The 26,297-nt window shown below is 35.5% G+C and overlaps 1 protein-coding gene across 2 annotated transcripts in view; it reads left to right on the top strand.

The window, feature by feature from the left end:
• Positions 1–26,297, top strand: part of LOC145690432 (putative helicase MOV-10) — a gene marked incomplete at its 5' end in the record, with an annotated part of 112,351 nt that overhangs the window by 66,944 nt on the left and 19,110 nt on the right. For both annotated transcript variants that reach the window (XM_081765306.1, XM_081765304.1), the window contains 2 exon segments: positions 2,581–2,699; positions 26,097–26,220. In XM_081765306.1, the coding sequence (XP_081621432.1) occupies positions 2,581–2,699; positions 26,097–26,220 (243 nt within the window).

Here is a 26,297-nt window from a genome sequence, read left to right as displayed (position 1 = left end):
AATTGAGGTGATTCAAAACAAATTTTTGAGATATTTATATTATAAAACATTTAAACCAGATTCAACAACTTACTTGTCAGTGTCACTTTTACGCTCGCTATTCAACTTAAGTAGCTTAAAAGATAGAAGAATTGTACATTCTATTATTATTTTAAGAAATATATTGACAAATAGAATTAATAGTTCAACACTGTTGCTACATATCCCTTTCTATGTACCAAGATATCGCTCCAGAAATCAAAATATCTTTTATATACCTATGTCGATAAGTTCAACTCATGCACACTCACCTATTATACGAATGCTGACAAGTAAACCTTACGTTTGGGTGAATCGAGTTGCTGACTGAGACACATATGAGAAAGCAGTACTAAATGTGGTCAGTATTTCAGTGAAGTTGTAGGTGCGAAGCTCCAGGGGTTTAGGAGATACAGCTACCAGAACATCACATGGAAGTACAGAATAGTCTTCATACAGTTGGAGGTAAAAGCTCTGTAAGACCTCTTGTAACGACAAAAGGTGAATAACAAATATATGGGTACATATTAGGACTGGGGGGAAGTCATATAGTAAGGATATACCTGACTTCGGCCATCTTGAAATCCGCCATTTTGAATTAAGGTTAAGTTTTTAAAATAGGAATAGGGTCATGTGATACATGATTTAAGGCGCAAATTTAATCAGAAGAACGATGGTGACATTAATTTTGATTTACGCGCAATTGGTAAAAAGTTACAGGGAAATTAAATATAGTTGCAGCATATGTATTAGTCCTTTACCCCACCTTGTAAATTTTGTTTTAATGATAATAATTAAATAAAAAGCAGGTGGATAAATATTAGGTCTATGGTAAGAGTTGCCTTGATGGCGGCCATGTTCAAATCCGCCATTTTGAATCAGACAAAGATTTTAAACAAAACGCAGAACAGTGACACCTTATTAATAGCAAATTTTACCATAACTTCAACGGTATAACCATTTTTGCTTTATCATTGACCAGCACAAAATTAAATGGATCGCTCCTTACGACTACTGCTTTGACGGAATCGTTAACAACAAATGTTTGAAGTGTAACTCGATTGCCTTTGTCAGGTGTGCTCACTGTGAGCAGAGCATTTGTGCAAGTCATGCACTCTTTTCTGAACTACATATTGATTGTACTAATTAAGGACTTTTCTGGAAGAAAGACCCAAGTTCAATTATGACTCAATTCCACTTTGGTCATTTTCCCTTCAATTAGCAACTTGTTTATGCGATAACAAATGCTGGTTAATGATAAAGCAAAAATGGTTATACCATTAGATTTATGGTAAAATTTGCTATTAATAAGGTGTCAATTTTATGCGTTTTAATTAAAACTTTTGTCTGATTCAAAATGGCGGATTTGAACATGGCCGCCATCAAGGTAACTCTTACCATAGACCTAATATTTATCCACCTGCTTTTTTATTTAATTATTAACATTAACACAAAATTTACAAGGTGGGGTAAAGGACTAATACATATGCTGCAACAATATTTAATTTCCCTGTAACTTTTTACCAATTGCGCGTAAATCAAAATTAACGTCACCATCGTTCTTCTGATTAAATTTGCGCCTTAAATCATGTATAACATTACCCTATTTCTATTTTAAAAACTTAACCTTAATTCAAAATGGCGGATTTCAAGATGGCCGCCGTCAGGTATACCCTTACTATATGACTTCCCCCTAGTCCTAATATGTACCCATATATTTGTTATTCACCTTTTGTCGTTACAAGAGGTCTTACAGAGCTTTTACCTCCAACTGTATGAAGACTATTTTGTACTTCCATGTGATGTTCTGGTATCTGTATCTCCTAAACCCCTGGAGCTTCGCACCTACAACTTCACTGAAATACTGACCACATTTAGTACTACTTTTTCATATATGTCTCAGTCAGCAACTCGATTCACCCAAACGTAAGGTTTACTTGTGAGAGTCTATAATAAATTAAATGATAGGATAGATCTATTTTCATCTGGAAAAGTTAAATTTGTTAAACTTCTATATGAAATACTGCATAATGTCCATGTATGATCTATCATTATTTGTTAACGTACATATATATATATATATATATATATATATATATATATATATATATATATGTGTGTGTGTGTGTGTGTGTGTGTATGTGTATATATATATATATATATATATATATATATATATATATATATATATATATATGTGTGTGTGTGTGTGTGTGTGTATGTATATATATGTGTATATTATTGTTCTCGTGGCTGAATTGTACATTCTTTCCCTTTTATTTTTTAATATTTTTTCTTTTATTTTTTTCTTTTCTTTCCATGTTTTATTTATCTTCCTTGTAAGGTCATGTTACCATCAATTATGTAAGTCAAGAAGGTATGTTATGGGTGTATGCCTGTGTACTTTCGTATAAATAAATAAATAAATATTGTTGTTTCACTGAAATAGATTTGTTCTTTCCTAATTTAGAGGAAAGAATTATCACTCTATTAGTTAAATAAAATAAACATAATGTTTCGAAAATAAATCTCAATTACCGTTCTCTATTAATTCTATTTTAGGCTGCATCTCGGGATATAATAAATTCAGCGTGTAATTGGGAGTATTTGCCAAAGAAACAATTCCCTATTATATTTCATGGAGTCATCGGAACAGATTTAAGAGAAGCATCATCTCCAAGGTAAACACAGTGACTGCATTGATTGTTACGTACTTACATATTAGTCTGTCTATCTTTCCAAAAAAAAAAAAAAACTTTATTTCCAGGTACATTAATACTTTAATTTTATTTCTTATTTCAATATTGAGAAAATTATTGAATTTTGAAGGTTTCGCGAGTATAAAATATTATATAATGTTGAAGATATACTCTGTTCAACCTAAATATTACAGAACTGTGATAAATCCGGAACTTGACTGTTTTGTCCAATAGATAATGTTGTAGAATACTATATACTAATGTTGAGCGTGGTTTGTAATATTTTACTAAACTGAACATCAATGGATAACTTTAAACGTGAACAATGTTCATTGTTTTTCTGAGACAAATTTCCCACCAACAACATACAAATTTCCCTTTTCAGTTATTTAAATTTTCTCTAGTTCATAAATGTTGCACTTCCAACAATAGTTTATGAGGAGCTCCGAATCAAAACGTGCTAAGTCCATCTGTAAAGGAAATGCTTTTTCATGCGGATTTTCTATAAATAGCCAGCACTGAAGCGATCTGGGCTACCCATTTAGTTCAAAAGTCGCTATATTACTGCATAAAACGGCCGTAAAATACTGCATTTGGCGCAGAAAGCGCTTTGCCCACCTGTTGTCCGGAACACGACGCGCTATTTGACACTGCAGGAATGTGTAGTCAGATTAGTTCACAAGTTATTTCGCGTGCTATCAGTATGAATGAATCCACTGTGGTTAGGAACGTTGCAGTCGTTCTTTCAGAAAAAATGTTCAGGGGGACAGGGGCACACTTAATATTGCGAGGCACTGCTGGTACTGTTCTATTTATTATTATCATCATTATAGACGCATAACTTTGGTTTCCTCCGGGGGACACGCTTGGAGCTCCGGGAGGGCAGTGCCTCCCCAAAAGCATGTTTGGAAGAAACACTGCATATGGGTTGTACATGCCTTAATCTGTGGTTGCTGCGAAGATCTCCCTCTTCTCTCAAGAATATTACTATGCACTTTCCAGTGCGAGGGCATTTCTATCTCCCCGCCGACCGATTGTTTGGAGACTTAGAAAAGTCTTTTCGAATACATTCCGAAATTTTGAATCCTGATAGTTACACTGCAATGTGCTGCGAAATTGGGACTGTGAAAGTTCTAGTTGTCGATTGGCATTTGAGGGATGGGAAAGCGTTAGGCAATTCCTCACAAAAAAAAAAAAAAAGTGACATGAAAAATGTGTTCCTGAAGAAAGATTTGCACCAAGGACGATCCGAGGTTGTTTTCAAAATAAAACCAATGTAGAATTTTGACGACCCGTGGAAAGTCAAATCACAGATGCAAATAAAGCTGACGTTGCAAATTTTCTAAAAGAAAGAAAAAAAAAAAAACGATTTGGAGATCTCTGAAGACTTGAATCTGTGCTACAGTTCTATATTGACGCACTACATGCACAGCCTGCACGTTGTACTGAAAACGAAAGTGTGCCCGAATGCAACTGCTTAGAAGAGGAAGTGAATATATTATGAAACAACACGAAATTGACAGCATATTAATATGTACAGTATGTGTATTCTTATAGCAAAAGTTCATTGCCTTCAATTTGTAGTATGTAGGGGGTCTATGTTCATTTGATAGCCTGTAATCCTTCAACCCCTTTCTGCATGATTTTTTTTCTTTTAGCGAAAAAAAAAATAATCAGTATTGGAAATCCTCATATGGGAACTTGAAAAATGAATTAAAACTTGAATTTTAGATTTTTCACCTAATTAAGACTAGAAATAAGTAAGTGCCATATATAACACACTTACAACTCACAAAGAACATGCCAGATGACACAAAAATATCTTATTCATACACGTCAATATCTCACACAACAGACAAAACTGTCATTTGATGCCTTTGATAAATCACAAAAAAGCTAAGTGAAAAAAGGGTATGTGCCATATATGGCACGGCATGCGGTAAGGGGTTAATATTCGCATACAGAGGGAGAGAATTATACTTTACATGCCTCATACACTGTTGTGTGTACCATTGTAAACAAAATATGCTCAAATGTATTTTTGTATTTCATTTATGGAGTCTCAGATATATCATTTTCAGTGTGTTCGCATCAAAATGCACTTTGTCCTAAATGTTTTTAACAATAATTTGCACATTACTGAAAAACTGATTTTTGTAATCATGCCATCTCAACTTGTAGTACTTCAATTAACAGTAACAGTTTATTGAAGTCCGTGACAGTTTCTAAGCTAGTAATTTTTCTGCTGTCCTGAAGTTTTTTTCATTATGGACTCGGCGCTTTTTGTTTTGGAGTTCCCTATGCTTAAAAAGAGATGTGTTGCGTTATATGATAAAAAAAATCTACCAAATACAATGATATAATAATAATAATAATAATAATAATAATAATAATAATAATAATAATAATAATAATAATAATAATAATAATAATAATAATAATAATAATAATAATAATAATGTTATAATTCCGAATATCACTGCGGGACTTTCATCTTGTCTTCGATCACTCTGAGATTCAATAAAATGAACACAATTCCATTTTAGAAACTAAGCATTGTGGTTCAGTGACACCTGCACTTATTTGTTAAACTCTTCAAATTTTAATGTAGAGCAAGTAGTATCATGAAAACAACAGAGACGAAACATCTAGTTCCAAAGGGGAAGCCTGGCTTACGACCACTCACTCAATTTTGCCATCCTCCATAGTGACAGAAGAACGGAGATGCAAGAGAAGGTCTCGAAAAAGGAAGACTTCGTAGGAAAGAGAACTGAATAATCGATTCTTTTCAATAAAAAATAGAAGAAAACAGAGTCATAAAAATCACTCAACATCTTAACGCGATTATTCCCGATTTCAACATTTTGCTTAAAAATTCCCTTTTTTGCATTTTTGCTATATATTTTCAAAACTAGAATCGGGAATCGAACCAATACTATACAGTATTTTAGCATTGGAATATTAGAGATGCGGGAGGATAACAAAGAACACTTAACTGTAATTATTCAGAAACAAACTAGATGTAGGAATGTTTGCATGGTAATTCAATTAAATAAATGCCAATTATTGTAATAGTATAAAGCAGAAACGAAAACAGAGACTAAAGCAGAAAAGGGTGAATCTAAATCAGGGTCAGATCTGAGTTGATTTTGAATTTAATGTCCCTTTAAGCAACGAGGTAGTATGAGATAGAACCTACTAATTAACGTGGAATTCGAACCACATGAGCTCCCGCCGGGAATCGAACTCGGGTCTTCTACGGCAAAGGTGCGTACGCTAATCGCTTATCTACGAAGGAGCTTCTGGTCATATTTCAAAACCACGAGAACATTATTGCATACTAATTTTCCTTGACTTTGGGAAATTTCCTTTATTCTCCAAACATTGCACAGGAGAGACAGCAGTACTAGTATTAGAGATTATCTTAGAATTACGAGGCCCGTATCTGCTACATCTGTTACCAAAGTGAGTCGCGCATTTTTCAAGTGATTTTCACACTATATCTATTGAATTTAAGTTAACATTTTAAACTAAATTAATAACAGAAACCTTTCAAGTAGTTCTACTGTACATTTATTGTATTTATATATGGTTACATATAACGTATGGCATTTTGTTTTAGCCGCGTAAGTATTTATTTATGTCCATTATTACAGGGTGGGCACCAAGTCCCGTCACCAAACCCATTTTTGAAGTACTAAATATTCAAACTATGAGAAATTTAATTATTATAGATGTGTGCACTATTGATTGAGTTTTATGTGTAATAGACATCTGTAGCTTTAATGTCTAGATATCTAACACATCATCCATTATGTTCCATCATGCTCCAAACACAAAATAATACGTCGCCAGATTCTGTGGGATATTTTTCTCAGCATTGCTGGAGTAATTCATCTGAAAATAAGTCTCATAGTTTATTTCAGTTCATCGATCGTAAGATAACGTAATTTTCAATCATGTTTCATGTGTTTTGTGCAAGACTTGACCGGGTTATACGAAGTTCCATGAACCGTTGACTTCATTGTGGTCTTTCCACCGACACCGCGACTTCTCTGCATTGTTCCTCTCTTGTTGATAGTCTACCACTTCATGGTTCATCCTTAACACTCCCTATAGAAAACAGTTTCCGTTCCAAACGCATTCCTTAGAGGGAGCTCTTGTCTGAATCGTAGCTGGAAAACCATACGCAACTATTTCAACGTTTTCTCTACTCTGGGCCTCTCGTGAACCCAATTGTGTGTGAATACGATATAGCCATTCGTTTTATAATCATTTGCATTACTCATTGTGTATACATGAAATAAGAAAGATATACATTATAATGTCCTCATATATATTTACAGTTTATATAAATTACAGTTTACATACTGTAGTTTGAGTATTTTATACTTAAGAGGGGGTGACAGGACTATGTCCACCCTGTAGAAGAATCCTCAGTAATAATGGACAAAAGTAACACAAGTGCATATATAATGTTTATTTCTGTGCCATTAACAGCCTAACGGCAAAAATAGAGCACTTGGTCACACAAGATTAACACATATTGCATACAATGTAAACAATATACAAATACAATAAAACATAACGATAAAATAAAATAGTATTGGATTAAATAAAATGTATGCGATTAATAATCCCTTGTCAAATTAATACCAAATATTTTTAGTCTCAAAATAAATACATCGTCATAAATAACAAAAATAATATTTGTAGAGCTCTAAAATTCATGCTTCTATACTGATAAAAATAATAAATTAAACTAAATTAAAAGAACTGGTCAATCTTCTTAAAATTACAGATTTCGGATTCAAAGGAACTAATGTTGATCTATATTTTGTATTATACATTGGTACCCGTATACCTATATTATGCAAGCAATATGACATTTCCAGTGAAATCTTGCACAATGTCTTTACTAGTACTTTTTGAGGAGGTATGCAGGGCCGGCGCGAGGGGGGGTCGAGCCGTGCCACCGCCCAGGGCGGCAAGTCTAATGGGCGGCAAAATTTGAAAAAGAAAAGAGTACTATCAAAATATAGTGCTTCGTAATAGGCTCACATGGAAAAATAACATTGTATTCACCTGAGAATGTAATTGAACTTACTTCACTCACATTCAAGAAAATACTCACTCAGGAAATTCAGAGCATTGTTCCTCATTTTCAATTATCAAATTACTAGCCACAGGTATCTCGTTCAATATTTCCCTTGCAGCGGCGTAGACAAGATTTTGAGCTAGTGTGCATAAGATTATCAAGGTGTCTTTTTATATTTTTTTTCGACTGAGTAATGTCCTAACGCTCCGCTCCAAGTATGCAAACGGTACACTCCCACTTGAGACAAGCCGTTCTAGCCTGTAGCATCTAGAGACATTTAGGTTCTAACAGCGAGTTTTTAATCAATTTACAAATTGTTCATTCCGAATATAGTAAATCGTACAGCATATTTTTTGTTGAGAAATGTTTCATTTTTTGTATAGCTAAAAAAGTTAATGACTTTTTTTCTGCGTCAGTTCAACGTTGGGCCATACTAAAGGAACATATTGGGTGATATCAATAAAACGGAGAAGTCACTCACTACGCCCAATTTTGAAGTAGTTACTCGCATTGGTATCAATAAAAAGAGAATTGAGCACTAGTCGTCTCGGCTGACCTCGAAGAAGCCCCGCCCTTTTGAAGTAACCACACCTCTATTCTCGAGCCGAGTAACTACTCCGCGTTTGATATCAATAAAAATCAAAGACTCTTCTGTGATGCTAGTAACTTCTCCAAATTTGTGGAGCAAGCTAAATAGGTGACTCCGTGCGAAATATGGCAAAGTATATGATTGTTTTGCTATGTAGCAAAATTTATAAATTGCATAGAAATGTTGCAAATGGAGATTACAAAAAACATAGGTTCATGAAAGAAAATGTAGAGTAGTTAGCACAACATTTTTTAGGAGAATCAACGGAAATTTGGGGTGATGCACTACGTAATGATGAAAAGATGCGGGTTTTCTTGCTTTACGTGAGTGATCCGGGATTCCAGGTCTGAATGTCAGGGGATTCTGTTGTGGCTCAAAGTACTGTGTCTATGACTACTACAAGTGTAATGGATGCGATTATTGCGAAATCTGAAAATTGATTGTTTCCGGAGGTGTGTGTAATATTCAAACAGCAAAGGCAGAGTGGCAAGAACAATATACATTTCCGGGTGCTATTGGAGCACTTGACTATACACGCGTGGCAATAAAGAAACCTAGTATTTTGGAGACGAATACGCTAATAGGAAGAGCTCCTTCGTGGCTAAGCGGATAGCGTACATGCCTTTGGCGGGATACGGACAAAATCTCGCGGCCGAAACATCGCCGCCCAAAATCTCGCCGGCCAAAACCTCGCGGGACAAAATCTCGCCGGGCCAAAACCTCGCGTGGCCAAAACCTCGCCGCCCAAAACCTCGCGGGACAAAATCTCGCCGGGCCAAAACCTCGCGTGGCCAAAACCTCGCCGCCCAAAACCTCGCGGGACAAAATCTCGCCGGGCCAAAACCTCGCGTTGCCAAAACCTCGCCGCCCAAAATCTCGCCGGGCCAAAACCTCGCCACCCAAAACCTCGCGTGGTCAAAACCTCGCCGCGAATGAAACTTTTCTTTAAAATTTACCCAATGAGTTTCTTAATATGCAATTCCACATTACAAATAATAATAATAATAATAATAATAATAATAATAATAATAATAATAATAATAATAATAATAATAATAATAATAATAAGAAGAAGAAGAAGAAGAAGAAGAAGATACAAAAAACATCGTGTGCATGGGCTTTCTCGGGTTATTCCCGTTTCCTCCCACTTTCTTTATTCGATCATTTCCTTCATCCTGGTCATCTACGTCTCCTTTAAACTACAGGACATAATTAAGGGACGTCGTAAAAACTCATATATTATTTCATACTTTCATAAATATTATTAGATTTTTGTTGAAATTTTAAGTTTTTGGATGCTCCAAAGTTCACGAAACTAACCCCGTTAGTTGTCATTGCTTTCCTTATGCAGACTTTCTTTCCCTATAACCAGTTTAAAAACATCCTGTTGCACTATCTTCACATTGAAATCCTCTAATACAGAAATAGAATTTTCATATGGTATCGCGAGACTTGGTCAAATACCCGTGATACTTTTTCTGAAACAGCGTCTTTTATACCGTCATCCTTATCATCTGTTGGAACATTTACATTTTGGTCAGGCGAGATTTTGGGTATGGCGATATTTTGGGACGCGAGGTTTTGGCAAGGCGAGGTTTTGGCCCGGCGAGATTTTGGCCCGCGAGGTTTTGGCCCCGCGAGATTTTGGCCCGCGAGGTTTTGGGCGACGAGGTTTTGGCAAGGCGGGGTTTTGGCCCGGCGAGATTTTGTCCCGCGAGGTTTTGGGCGGCGAGGTTTTGGCCAGGCGAGGTTTCAGCCCAGCGAGATTTTGGGCCGCGAGGTTTTGGGAGGCGAGGTTTTGGCCAGGCGAGATTTTGGTCCGCGAGGTTGTCGCCGCGAGGTTCTGGCCGCGAGGTTTTGTACCCAAACCGCCTTTGGCATGAGAGACCCGCGTTCGATTCCCGGCGGGAGCTCATATGGTTCGGATTCCAAGTTAATCAGTGGGTCCCGTCTCATATAGTCTCGCTACTGAAAAGGACATTAAACTCAAAATCAAATCAACTCAACGCTGATAGGAAGGGTGTATACATGAGAATGTATATTTTTTATGCCAAGGTGAAAGGGGACATGCATGGTGTGGAAAACGCAATCAGATGGACGTGCTTTACGACGTGACTGGCTGGACTATTTAAAAAAGGAAACAAAGGGACCAAGTGTCTGATTTCGTTCTTAAAGCCAAACAATCTTGGACAACACGTGATATGCGCTTGTCGTGCTAATCTTGATATTGCTGGATTCCAACCAACATCCATCAGTTCCAAGAGGTACTACCATGAGCAAAATAAATGACGCGTCTCTTTATTTTGAAACTTTTTGAAAATATCTCTGTTTTCTTTATATGTTCGAAATTTCGGAAGGTTTCCCCAGCAGGACAGGTTAATAACAAACCCGTTTTTAATATTTGTGTTAGATATCAGCTTAAAGTAAATAAATTAGAAGCAAAAAACATTAAATCGACAGAAATCTCGAGAATTACCAACTCTGCTAAAGTGGGAAATTTTCAAGAACGCGAGGGAATTCTGCAGTTCCACACGAAGCAGCGACATCTATGTCACTGAGAGAAATGCGGATAAAATCTACAAACGAAACTTTAAACGAAATATTTCTAATATGTCTTATTTCGTGCATTATCTGCAAACTCCAAATATATGAATATATGCCAAGTATTAACGTAAAGATAGAGCAAAAAGTGGAAATTGTCTATGGAAAAGGACGAATTGGTAGCGCGACCGTAATGAAAAATCGTCTTTACCGTAGAACAGGGTCAGTTCACGTAAGGAAACAAATAGCTCAGTTAGTTGGCCGGGAGTTGTGGCGTACTCCTGTAATCCAGCTATCATGGAGGCCGGAAATCGATGTTGTTACCTTTGATGGGTACTTTCACAGGTATCACACAGAGCACAAAACATCCGCTGTGAGGTTCCGGAGTTGCTGCCGGAGGAGGTGCATAATATAATTAACTCTCCTGCTGACTCCTTCGGGTGTGTGTTGTGTTTCTGAGGTAGCAAGATCGATTTCCATTTTAAAAAGCCGGTGGGTGTAGCCGAGCGGTCTGAGGCGTTAGGCTGATGATCGTGAGATGAAGCCCATTGGGGGTTCGAGTCCCTCTGTAGTAGCAAGGGTAGAATTTTAACTGTCCTCGATGTTTCTGTGTTCGTGTCCCTGTCGTGTCTAGTAGTCCTGAAAAGTGGTTGAAGTAGAAAATGTCAGGATTTTTTTTTAAAAAAAAGATAGTTAAAGCAACTAGCCTGTACGCCGAAGGTAGCGCGTTCGAATCCAGATGGAAGTGACGTTTTCATTTTTATTATTATGGTTATTTTATTTATTTTTTATGTGGGAAAGAATCAAATTGTAACATATGTGTAAAATTCATGACAATACCAAAAAAAGAAAAAATGTTGTCGCACTTGCATTAGCATCCCTAATTTTGTTTCCAAAAAGTTTAGTAATTATTTCCCCTGTGCTCACTGCTCACTATACGTAATGCTCGCTGGCGCGTTGTTTCCCAGTAAATGTTAATCCTAATTTGGAGAATTTTATAAAGTTGTTACCTTATACATCGTATAAGGTAACATGGCCCGGAAGTTTTGGGCAACCAGTATATATATGAATTTAATATTTATTAAAATTTTATTTTTAATATATAATTAATCAATGACTTGATTTGAAGTAGATCGCAAAATTTGCGTTAAGTTCCTTGAACTAATGATTTTAGTATATTTAGAGGGAAATATATGGTAATATATTTACATTGAATAATTATTCGTATATTTAGCTAAAATATAATATTATTTTGGGAAATAAGGTAATATCTGGTCGTATTTAGTCCTTTCCAATCAATTTTCATTCATATTTGTGGCTTAGGGGATCTTCAAAAGAATTCAAAATTTTTATTTCAAAAATCTTCTTTAAAATTTTTCATTTGTAAAGTCAGCCATAGTAGCTTCTTGGAGCATCCCTTTGTTTAACCTAAATTATCTGTGATTGGATCTTCCGCAATCACAGGTGTGGTTGAGATTTTTCGGCTTCTTTGATCTTGAGAGATACACCTATCATCGTATGATTACGTCACAATGATCTTCCAATTGGGAATCTTCTTCCTATTGCCTTTGTTCTTTTGGTTGATGAAGCCGCCATGATCAGATGGGTAGTGCGTCTGATCTACAGAAAATCTACAACTTAATTCAGTGTGGTTAGCTGCTAGTGGAGCTTTTGGAGTACGAACTCCTGAGGACTGCGGCGCAATTCAAATTAGTTTTGACTTGCTCATTGTGTAAGGGTGAAGGAGAGCAAGCTGCTGGCGTCAGGTTTGCACGTTGTTGCAGAAACCCGAAGACATGGAATTCCAGTCTCAAATATTTTGAGTTATCCAAAATACTTGCCCGGGGCAAGTAGGATAAAGTATTGGTAAAGTATGAACTGATGGATTATTGCAGCAAGTAAGTGGTAAAAAAATAACGTTCCAAATTATTGTTGTTTTCGGCCACACTAACCTACTAAATTTCTAACCTCTTTCGGATTGGAGAAAAGTGTTATGTTATTGGCGTGGTGATGTCCACCAAAATGTGCTAAACGCTGCGTAGTTTTCCCTAAGTTGTACAATATACAAACTCTGCGATGTAACATAAATAACTCGTTCAATGGAGGGGGGGGGGAGGATTGTTCTTTTGGAGTTTCAGTGTGGATGTTTGTTACCAACAGTCCATGAAATGTGTATACTTTCGAGTACATACATTTCACCCCAAAATTATACTTTGGATATGTAATTTCGTATATTCTTTTTCTGTTATTTATTATTGTCCGTACTGCTATATCACAGAACAAAATCCATTCTCTGGTTTGTGCTTACCTTCACTTTAGTTTGAATACGATGAGACAAAATGTATACAAAGTTTCGACTCACATTGATAACAAGGGTGCTTGCATAGCTATTGGTAATGGGAGATGCTCGTCAACAACAACACGTTCGTTATATATTTTAAATTCCTTTCACCAGAAACCAGAAATTCGAATTTTAAGCACATAGTTTAAGACTTTTTTTTTAATTTTAACAATATACAAAAGTAGAGCTGAATGGTCGACGTCCCATACGTCCTCGGTAAGAAGCAGGGTGTGTGCTATATTATTAATCTGTTGAATAAAGTGATTTTTATATGTTTTAGGTTAAGTTAGTTAGATAGTTAGGCTAGGGACTAGGTTAAGTGTACTTTCTTTTCATGTAGATTTATTTAGTGTATGTACTGTCTCAAAAGAAAATGTTTTGTTGTGGAATTAAAGTGGATGAGGTCTGAGCTCATACAAGGGAGGTCACCTTGTTGGTATAAATCCTCCGCGCTGACCCTACTGTCACAACGGTATCTAAAAGAGAGAATACTAAGAGAAGAAAGTAAAATATGTAGCATACAGCCGTAATGAGTAGCACATGTGTAGTGCAAGGCTTACGTGATTTTGTAGTAAATGTCCTTATTTTCAAATTGTTTTCTTTTTGACTAAACTAAACGTATGTAGAATTGTTCATGATATGTGCAGAGAATATGTAATGCAATGATAGACTTACCCATTCAGCTATGTCAAGAATTTTCCTCAATTTCCAACCTTTTTTTTTTAAATGTATTCTCCTGTTATCTCTTATCATACAGAAAGCTAGTGTAAATAAAGCGTGCGAGTCGAAACAAAATCTTTCATTGTCCAGAGCAAAGCTAATTATTTTAAAACGATGTCGTATAGTAACTTTAATAGTATTGTTGGTACTCAGAAAGTAGAGTGTTTAAAGCAGTACGTGAATAGTGTAACGAAAGTAAATCATAGCGTCTTGAAAGTGTACAGAATTGGTTTCACTTAGTGTGACCGGGGTTGGAATCACAGACCTGCCAGGAAATTTCACTTCGTTAATAAGATCGCAAAATTCACTTTGGCATTCAGTTTTCTTTTTTCGAAATTTCATCCCGTTGCGCGTTTTAGATTCGATTCGAGATTTTTTTTTATCTGGGTTAGTAAACACAAACATGTAGATTTTCGAAGCACTCACCGTCAGTTTCACTCTTGGGTCAGTGTCTTATTCTGTCGGATTATGGTTTGTAACCTTATCTCGCGATGGGATGCAGGCTATGAGCTGCGGATCAGGATACTGGACTGCGAGTGAGAATGAAGGAGGCTTAGAAATCTTTATATTTAGGGTCAACTTGAGTTCTATTTTCCGGAGATGATGGGTGTAGTGGATGGGTCAGTGAGTGTTGATAGCTTACCCGTCTGGGCCCGGTGGGTTCGCGTTCAGCAATCGGTGACACGTTCACGCAGCCATAGTCTCGAGGAAAGGGAACATCATACAGAAACACAATATCAGTATCATCATTATTATTTTTAATTTTTATTTTTATTTTTATTTTACGTTTTTATATTTTATATGACTTTTTTTTGTAAAAAAGTTTCACAATATTTCTTACTAGATAGTCTTCTATCTACTTGTTTGGATATTTTGATAACAGATTTCCCTATTAAATGTTTAATTTTCTCTAGATGTTTAATTACGGAAAAGTTTTACAATGTATTTGTATTAAATTGAAATTGTTTTGAATTTACCACATGAGATAAGTAGCTCGAAGGAAGAAAACTCAAGTAATTGATATTCTACGTAAAAGCTACCTATTGTAGAATGATGATACTTCTTGCCATCAACACATAATCTTCACGTTAGAGAGTCAGACAGAAAAAAATTCTGGTTTTTCCTCCCTATGATCACCCATCTTAAACCTCTACATTCCATTGTTCGTCTCACAAAATTTCGGTGCTCCAAAAACATTCATGTAATAATAATAATAATAATAATAATAATAATAATAATAATAATAATAATAATAATAATAATAATAATAATAATAATAATCCTGAATATGCCATCCTTACATAATGTAAGGATATCTTAGTTTCTTAGTTTAAATCTTAGATATCTTAGTCTAAGGTGCTTTCTTTAGTAATTGTTTGAACAACCATGTAGGAGGGGGTACGGCGTTTTATTTTGCCCCTCTCATTTCATTACCCTTCCAACAGAAAGTAATTTCTGATAAGCAGGGTAGACAAAATGAATAAGAAATATATTTACAGCATCCTCTCCCCTTTCATGATTGGAATATCACGTAGCATTTTTTATTCTACCAAAGATGGCCCTCTGCGGTTAGGGGTAGGTAACTAAAGAAATACCTAATATATAGCGCCCCTTGATTGTAATATTACCGCTTCTTTATTTGTACGAGGGAGCCCCAACAAGGTGATAAAAAGAATAGGAAAAATGTCTATTGAATCCAGTGGCGGATCCAGCACAAACTTCTGGGAGGGGGGGAGTGAAAGATTCTTTTGATGATGTGAAGCTGTCACAAATTACCACTTAACTAAACTAAACATAATAGTGAGGTGAACTGGAACCCAATCAGTTTAAATTGATGTAAAAGTTTAATTTTTGGCTTCATATTAAAGTTTTGGTTTCAAATGAAAATTTCAGTCCCAGTGGTCAAGGATCAAATCTCGTGGGGCTCTTCAGTGTAGGCTAATACGGGCCCCTTATGAGAAAAGGCAAAAATATTAAAATGTTTATAACGTTCGAAATTTTCGTCTATTTTAAAGAAATGTTGGGCTTCGTATTAAAGTGTTGGTTCCAAATGGCAATTTCAGTCCGATGGAGAATGATCAAATCCTGGAGTCGGGGGGCTCATCAGCATAGTGTGCTACGACTCCATTATGGGAAAAGGCAAAAATATGAAAATGCTTATATTTTTTGAATTTTTCGTGTATTTTAAAGAAATTATTGGCTTCATACTAAAGTCTTGGCTTCAAATGACAATTTCAGTCCTTGTGGACAATTATCAAATCTCGGAGGGCTCTTCGGTGTAGGGGTTTCGGCTTCTTTATGGGACAAGATTCACGTAATTGATATTGCAAAATTGTTTTGTATACATTAGTGTAAACTTGCACCATTTGGTTAATTTTACCTCTTATATTTTGCAGATTTCAAATTCCAAGCATAGTTACTTCTCAAAGCTAAAAGGCACTTACTAGTTTCATTAAAAGGAAATGTGTTTTATGAAAAGTTGTCATGGAGTAGACGAACGAACAGGCACCCAAACATTGGTTGAGTCGGGCGATTGAAACTCGTTAAGCTCACTTCAATTATTACTATTATTATTATTATTATTATTATTATTATTATTATTATTATTATTATTATATTATAATATTAATAATAATAATAATAATAATAATAATAATAATAATAATAATAGAGCATTCATGGGGTCCGTGGCTCGACTCCACTTCGCGCCAAGTGAAATTTGAGGTAGACAAATACCGTGTGCATGGGTATGGGTTTTCTTGGAATTTTCCATTTTCCTCCCACTTTCTTCATTTCATCATTTCATTCATCATCATTCTCCCTTAGCGTAGGTGCATAATCGTGCAACGTTAAACTAGATATTCCATTTAATTTTAATTTCAATAATAATAATAAACAATTAATTCAACTGAAAGAACTGTAATTTATGTTGACGGCAATTATCATAAATATGCAACCATTATAAAAACAATGCTTTGAGTAGAAAGATAATCCTTCCCAAGTGTTAACGAATGCGCACGAGATAAGACATGTCTCGAGAAAGAGACGAGACGCGCTTTGTGACATCCAAAAGAAGACGTAACAAATGTTTTGGACACGAAATAGCTTTTAAAATGTCTCGTCTTGTCTGGAATGTCTCGAAAACAAAAGTCTAAGCTTTAAAATTATTTTTCAAGATCTATTCTCTCAGAAGTAGCTCTCTGCCTTAAAATTAATAACGGCATTTGTGATTTTTTTAAAAATAAACAATGTCTAAAGTTAATAGTTAACTTTTCGAAAAGAAGCTTCATTAAGGGTGAACCTGAAAGATGTCCACAAACTTCGGGAAATGATTCCTGACATCAAAAGGAGACAAATAGCCCTCTTGCAGTTTTCGAGTTCAGCTTCGTTGTCGAGATACAGTGTTGCCAACTGGTCGTGTTTGAGAAACTCACTGGAAATAAATTCAACTTCAAGAATAAGCTACTACAGGTCAATTGACTTATACCATGCTGCAAGGTTAAATATTTGTTTATGAAGTGTGTACAAAATTTGCCAGTGTCCTTTCTCAGAACATCGTCGAGAAAAAGTCACCTCCAAGAATAAACTACCCCTCGTAAATTTTTCTAAGAGAAATATCTGATACTGCAATATAGGGTTGTTAATTAAATATTGATTAATGAAAAATAAACAAAATTGTAAAAACATTTTGGAGAAAATAGCTTTTTTCGATTTTCGGCTGTTAGTAAACCACACTTATTTTAGGCGGTAGGAAAAAAATGGGAAAATCTCCTGCAGGAATACTATGTAAACCCTAAGTTTAAAATTTGGTGTAGATACGTTGAACGGTATGGCCTCTAGGCGAGTGCACAGAAAAGTGTACCGAACGGACGGACCGGAAGGACGGGTATCGAAAAATCACATTTCCGGTATGTAGACGCCATGAAGTATGTAAATCCGTTGAAATCTGAATTTGGTATACTATTTTCACAATCACCATATTTTCTTCTCTCTTTTGTCGCTCGAAAAAGAAAAGCCTGAGTTTACCACAAAAAGCTAGGGTGTTTACCAAAAAATATTCAATTACAGGGCCACCGCACTAAACTTTTTCAATTCAATTTCTTAACTGTGTTAGGCCGCAGTTGTTACTGAAGTGTGTATTTGGATAATACGAAAAAAATATATATCGTATTATTCAAATACATCGAATGTCAGATTATCGAATAAAAAACTTCGATTGAAGAAAATCCACACTACAAAACTAACTCACACTTTGAGCACATTTTCATTAGACATATAATAGAGCAATTAATGCAATAATTGTTTATGAAATATGAAAAAATCAAATGAGTCATTTTCGAGAAAGTCGTTCAAAAAGAACACGGCAGAAGTAACCTACCTCTTGTGAATTGTTTCGAACAATGAGTTAAGATATACTTTTGCTTATTAATGAAATATTTATTTGCGAAATTTGAACAAAATCGCCTGTCGTTCGAGAAAATTGTTGGGAAAAACCTTGACCTCCAAAATAATCTATCCGTCGTAATTGTTTTTCATAGAAATGACATACTAAAATATAGGGTTATTAATGAAATATTTATTTATGAATTATCAATAAAATTGTCCACGTAAGTTTAGAGAAAATCGTGAGGGAAAAATAACTCCCCGAATAAACTATCTCTTGAGGATTCTTTCAGGGCAAGCGAGTTATTCCATATTATTAGGTTTTTAATGAAATATTTATTTCTGAGTACGAACAAAATTGCTTGATTCATTTTAGAGAAAACCGTGGAGGAAAAACACCCCCAAGAGTAAACTACCCCTCGTATATTTTTTTTCAGGACAAACGAGTTTTGCCATATTGTTCGGTTATTAACGAAATATGTATTTTTGAAATACGAATAAACTCTTTTGAGTCAATTTTGAGAAAATCGCCCAGACAACACACTCCACCAAGAATAAACTACCCCTCGCATTTTTTTAGGACAAACGAGTTATTTATGTCATATTGTTAAGTTATTAATGAAATATTTATTTATGAAATATGAACGAAAACACTTGAGTCCAGTTTGAGAAAATCACTCAGAAAAAACTCACCCCTAAGTATAAACTACCCCTTGTAGATTTTTCTCAGATAAATGCCTTATACCACAAAATAGGGTTGCTAATTAAATAATGATTTATAAAAAAAGAAAGAAAACAAGATCGTTAGAGCCAGTTATGAGAAAATATATTTTTTCTATTTTCATCGTACAGGAAACTACCCATGTTTTGGGAGTAGGAGGGAAATAAAAGAAACTATAGGAAAAACTATGAAAATCTTAAACTAAAATTTGATGCAGATAAGTTGAACGGTTGGCCTCTAGGCGAGTGCACAGAAAAGTGTAGCGAACGGACGGACGAACAGATGGACATGTATCAAAAAATAACTTTTTTCGGTATTAGGGGCTATAATACGTGTAAATTCGTTGAAATCTCAAATTTGATTTTTTTTTCGATCACCATACTTTCTTCTCTCATTTGTCACTTCAAAGTAAAAGGAACTCAGAACTACAGATAAGAGACACCTACTTTTACACATAGACATTTATTGATTTAAAACTGTTTTAGTTTGTCATTTCACTTCCAATTGAAAGGTTTTACCATGACTAACGGCATACCAATGACGAGACGGAAGTTTTGAGGAAGTAAATGCATTCAGAAGTCTAGACTACATAACGTTTATCAGCCTGTTTTTACTTCTGCAATTGTTTACAGTTGTAATTTCGTCCAAACGCTACATGAAATAATTCTTGGTTGACGTCATTGTGTTACTATTTTAGTGTTGTTCTCTTTAGACTAACGGTTATACATTTTTTCTTTCTTATTTCATCGTTACTCATAAGAATAAAATGTTCTGGTGAGTGGATAGATTCGAACCTACGAACATTGAGTTTTCATTCTTCCAACACTTTACCAAGGGACCAAGCTTTGTCTTCACGTTAACCCACGGTTACAGGGTTTATTACGATTTAAATAAAATGGCTGGCTGTTAGAGTTTCCTGCCCAAATATTTCGATAAAAAAATTTCATTGCTTCGTAGATAAGTAGAGCAATGTTTAGATACACATTTTAGGATAGTGCATTTTGGTGTATATAATAACTTCATGCCAGATAAAAGCTAGATAAGTTTTGATAAAATGTTTCATATGTAGTTCTCAATAATAGGCTTGCTGTTCGGGGTGAAGTTTCAAGGTTCAGCATTGACTAGCAGTTTTTGCTATTAATATCCCTTCTAACAATATTGGCACTGGACAAAAGTTAGCCCGTGTTGAAGCTTTTTGCTCCTAATTTAATTATTTTACTTTATTATTTAACGAATATATTGAAAATTGTCAGCAGGCACGTATACAGTAATTTATTTCGGAAGGGGCCCAACTTCAATATTAGGATAAATTATAATAAAACTTTAAAAGATAATCCCAAAAATTAGGCTAAATTTACAGAAAAGTTGGGATTTAAGAGGGGGTCCGGACCCCCTGTACCCACTCCTAAATGCGTCCTTGTTTGTCAGTAACGTTTCCTCATTTTGAAACCCTCAAAAACTTCGGATATACAAAGGGAAACAGTTATTTTCGATAAAATATCACTTCAAGGAGACGCGACAGTTTTATTGCACATGGTGGTATCCAACGTTCACAAGGGCAAGAATTCCTTCCCTTTTATTCTTTTGCTATTGTGCTCCATCGAAAGGTTAGGTTTGTAAAATATTACTCTTACAAACAAGCGTGATTGGCAGATAGGAATACTGAACAGAACTCCACAGAAATGCATGCTGAACTTACGTTTATAGCTACCCTTTTGTGATTTGGCCTCAAGGTCAATCGAGTGGTAATTCAGTTCCGTCTCTGTTCTTGAGCCATGTTCGTATTACTTCGAACAGTTTTGCTAATGAAAAGCATGCCTCGTAATATAACAGACTTCTTTCGCGTAAGAAATCGAAACTCAGTTGGTCAGAGCAACTAGTCTGTACGAATTAGGTTGTTAGTTAGAGCCCAGTACGAGTAAGGGTTTTTATTACTATTGATTGTTTTTATCTTTTTTAGGTGAGGAAAAATCAAATTGTGACATCGCGATATCAAATGTATTTGGTTAGGTAATTTTGTCTCAGCTAAACTTTAAACATCAGTAACCGTCGAAATTATTTCACTAACCGATCAGTCACTGAACATTTCAAACACTTCAAACCAGTGGCATAATATGAAGGTTAACCTCTCCTCCGCAATCTTTAGTTATGCGTCCGTACTTTCAGGTGCGTGCCAAGGGCCGGGCGACTGCCCGGGGCGCCAGAGAAAGAGGGGCACCAAAACGAGCCTCAAAAAGTAAATTTTAGAACGTGTTTTCTACTGACGTTTTTGGTTTATATTCTTGTAAAGTAGTGGCAATTACATAACCATGGAAGAAGAGAGTTTCATAGTAATAAGGGGGCTATATCGAAAAATGGAGAGATGGCATGCAAAATAAAGAGTGGCGGGGGTGTAAGTATTGTTTGTTTGTTTGCTTGAGTTTAGCGTTTCACGGTTATGCCTTAATGGCCAAAGGAGATGTGGATACTAATTATAGTGGAATCTGAACCACTTTTATCGTTCAACAGTAATCCACCGGGAATTGGATCCGGTACCACAGAAGGCAAGCGTGCTAGCCACAAGACCAAGCGGGGGGCGGGGAGTTCGTATTGTTTATAGCGGGCCATATTCTTTGTGAAGTTTTCCTAGGTAATGAATGTCTTTTTGAAAAATGGGTTTAAAATATTAAAAACACTATGATAAAATGTAAAATATAGGCTAATACTAGGGGGAGGGCGCCAAAAAGTCACTTTGCCCGGGTGAAAATTTGGCCTGGTCCGCCCCTGCCTACTTTCTGTATATTTTTGGCCTTGCAGCTTGCATTTTTGCCGATCCCAAACGTTTTAGCATTCTTGCCAATTTGATGTCGAGAACATAACCCAAACAACCCCTGCGGGGCTTCTAACCCGTTCCTACTACTACTACTACAACTACTACTACATTAGCTGTGGATCTATATAGTACAAGGGCAAACGTACTACTACTACTACTACATTTGCTGTGGATCTATATAGTACAAGGGCAAACTTATTTTAATGAAAGAAGTTTAATGAAAATTTTAAAACAATGATCGTTAAATCACTTTTTGAATATTATTTTAAATCTTATTTTAACGAAAGAAGTGTTATAAACATTTTTAAAAGTAGTAAAAAAACTGTCCGTAGGCAGGATTCGAACCCTCGCCAAAAACATTTTCGTTAATAGCATGTTACGCTAGACCACTCGGCTACCAAACCTGACAACAATTTTCGTTTACTTTGTGCTATATGTAGATCATGTCTTGTGATATCGCATCTGTATCGACCAATCAGATCAGAGGATATGCTGAAAAAATTAGAGACACTAATGCAAGTGCGAAAACGGCATTTTTTTTGGTATCGTCATGAGTTTTACACATATGTTACAATTTGATTCTTTCCCACATAAAAAATAAATAAAATAACCACAGTAATAAAAATTACAACGGCACTTCCATGGTGTTCGAACCCAATACCTTCGGCACACAGACTAGTTGCTTTAACTAACTGAGCTACTTGTTTTCTTACGTGAACTGAACCTGTTCTACGGTAAAGACGATTTTTCATTACGATTGTGCTAAGAATTCGTCTTTTTCCATAGGTAATTTCCACTATTTGCTCTATCTATACGTTAATACTTAGCATAGATTCATATATTTGGAGTTCGCTGATAATGCATGTAATAAGACACATTAGAAATGTTTCGTTAAAAGTTTCGTTTGTAGATCTAATCCACGTCTCTCTCAATGACATAGATGTCACTGCTTCGTGTTGAACTGCAGAATTCCCTCGCGTTCTTGAAAATTTCCCACTTTAGCAGAGTTGGTAATTCTCGAGATTTCTGTCGATTTAATGTTTTTTGCTTCTAATTTATTTATTTTAAGCTAATATCTAACACAAATATTAAAAACGGGTTTGTTATTAACCTGTCCTAGTGGGGAAACCTTCCGAAATTTCGAACATATAAAGAAAACAGAGATATTTTCAAAAAACTTCAGAATAAAGAGACGCGTCATTTATTTTGCTCATGGTAGTACGTTCCCGTAGTTTCAGTATTACTTTCTTGTTTCCCGTCTTCTTTTTCAAATTAGTTTTTTTTTTTTTTTTTTTTTTTTTAAATGCTCGCTCGGATATTAAAGATTCTCTTTTGGATTTGTGTCTCATTTGTAAATGTATTTGATATTTCGTTGCATTTCATTGTAATTGCCTTCAAAGCTTCGGCTTTCCTTCGGTTACTTTCTGGTAACTGTGACTTCGAAAGTACCACTGGAAACTCTTTTATAATATCCACAAATGCACTTTGATTGAAACTGTCGTTGCTACTTGTCCCTTCCATGGCGTCTAGGATACTGCGCCAAGGTTACCCACAACGAAATGACCGCCCAACAGATGATAGAAATGAGTAACCACTTCTTTTATTGATACGACAGTGCTACGTGCAGAGGAAGCGCGAGTAAACGTTCATAAATCTGGAGCAGACTAGACCTGAGTAGTGGCTTGTTTTATTGATACGAAATTGAGGGAGGAGATTACTCCAAGTGTAGTTACTCCGATTCTCGAGCAGGACTTCTCAGGAGTAGTTACTTATTTTTATTGATATCACCCGTTAGCAGTCTCGCTTTAAAATCATTATCCACCACAAGGTGGGAGAGCCGAATTAATGCTCTGACTCAGTTATCAAATAGGGGAAGTTTATGATGCCGTGCTTCAAACAAGTAATGACAATAGAACAGAATGAATGGTCGCCCACGATGCTCTGTGTATAGCATACCAGCTGCGTTACTTTCCTTTCCTTTACTCACTCGTTGTCTGATAAGACTTTTTACTCCACATAAACATAGTAAGCAAAAATCTTCGAAGCATTGATTCTCATGTGTTGGATGCAGTAAGATTTCTTGAAAATATATCTGGGTACTTTGAGAGAAGAAATGATGCAAAGTTTCAATCTTACTTAGTTGATGCGACAGAGTTGGCATCAGCATTAGATATGGATGATCCACGGATATGTAAACAGTGCAAGCTCGAAGTCGAAAGAAGAAGAGAGAGTTTCAGTGCGAGGCAGAGGATGAAGCTCCACAAACAAGATACAAGATCGATTTTTATTACAAAGTTCTAACGCTTAGCTATAAGAGAAAGGTTTGAACAACTTAAATATCACGACGAGTATTTCGATTTACTTTACGATATAAGTAATTTTAAAGATATGCCACCTGAACTTTTGTCTGAAAAGTGTACTATACTTGCCAGCATTTTAACAAACGTAGAATAGAAAGATATTAACCCCCGTGATTTGAAAGACGAACTGAAAGTGTTATCCGCTATAATTATTTCTAAAAGTTCACCAAAAGAGATTTTAAAAATAATTAATGAACATAACTTTGCTCCCAATGTCAGTGTTGCATTTAGAATTTTGTTAACCTTACTGGTAACAGTGACAAGTGGAGAAAGACGTTTTTCGAAACTTAAGCTTATTAAAAACTATCTACGTTTTTCCATATCTGAAACACGCTTCAGTGGTCTAGCGATGATATCAATAGAACACAAATTGGCTAAAACTTTGGACTACGCGAATGTGATAAAGGAATTTGCTTATATCAAAGCAAGAAAAGTTTCTTTCAATTAAGGCATGTTAAATTTATGTATCTCTATTGTGTTTTAGTACATTATAAGGCTTAGGCTAATCACTTAGATTTACCGTAATATCTGATTTACTAATTATCTTTTTGCTCCATACTTTACCGAAAACGCCTTTTGATATAAAATAAGCCTAAAAAATTAAAATTCTTAGTCATGACTAAAGTATATTTTTTAAATTTTATTTTCTGTATGCGCTGCTGTATATTACAGATATACAGCGAAATCGAGCATACTGAATATTGTGTCAACATAGAGTCGTTTAAATATTACGTTAGCATTCCAGAAAGGTAGTTCATTTTCTTTGTTTACTTTTACTTTTCCATTTTATACATGCTTTTAAATGACACTTGAATGTCATCTGTCAAAATAAGGTTTACGGATTAAAGGGGCGGCATGTGAAAGCACCGCCCAGGGCGGCAAAATTGCTAGCGCCGGCCTTGGAGGTATGCAACCACGCAAGTGATCATTTTCTTATCCGCCATCTTTTATCTGCGTATATGTGTATTGACCTGCCACGTGGTATTATCTCCAGGTAGTGAGACGTCTTTTACATACTCTTGTCAACTCAGTTTAGGTCATAAAATGTCCGGGAACCCCTAACGTCGTTTGGGAATCCCTCGCGCCGCCATTGCACAAATCTGGAAACTGCAAATTTGGATAGAGCAGGTTAGGATCCTTTGATGATATCATGCCGCATCACGTTTACGCTCAGTAGTGTCTGCAATATTTAACTCTAAAGTTTGTTTTCCCATGCTTTCGGTAGCTTATAACACGTAAACGACGCGATTTTCGCCCTATGTTTATTAGAACGTTTTTTGTTTGTTTTGCTCTCAGGAATGACCCCTCTGCTTTTGTACAACGTATTTAGCGCCATACTATATATATATAAAAATTGTGGAATATTAAGAAATTTTGACGGAAACAAAGATAGGTTGCACCCAGTACCAAGGGGAAGGGTCAAGTGTATCCGCAGCAAATATATTTATAAAAATGAAACAGGTGGTATTATATTTTAAAATTAACAAAAGTGAACATTACATTCAAGTAGACAATGTAAAAAAACAAATCAAAGCTTTTAAGAAACACTTTATTCTGCAAAAAATTGAAAGTTTGATTAAAATTTGTTCCTCCAACATAAGTATAGACCCTATTTTCTTTTCAACTCATGTATGAGTATATAACGAAAATCGAGTCCAGTAATCTATTTTAAATTGTGACTTTAATATATCATTATATCCCTAATTTTCTTGGTTACTTAAATGTAAAAGAAAATTTTAAACAAAAAAAAAAAGCTTATACCGTTTGTTTTCCGCAGAGAAAATTTTATTACAAATTTGTCTATTCTGTTTCAGTTTCTTCAACATTGCTGAGATAGATAAAGTTATAGACTATATAGGTAAAATTCTCAGCAGTAAATTTCAAGGCCAATCTCTAAAAGGAGAAGACATTGGAATTGTTACGCCATACCGTCGCCAGGTGGGTCCCACAAGAAAATTAATTTTCTTTATTTCTTTCTTCGTGCTACACCACTTTGATAAATCTGGGAGGATAAA

This window comes from Thermobia domestica, chromosome 7 (assembly GCF_964235325.1).
Source record: "Thermobia domestica chromosome 7, izTheDome1.hap1.1, whole genome shotgun sequence".
NCBI classification, from domain to species: Eukaryota; Metazoa; Arthropoda; class Insecta; order Zygentoma; family Lepismatidae; genus Thermobia; species Thermobia domestica.
The sequence above is the reverse complement of the archived record's forward strand: the minus strand, read 5'-3'. Positions and strand labels throughout refer to the sequence as shown.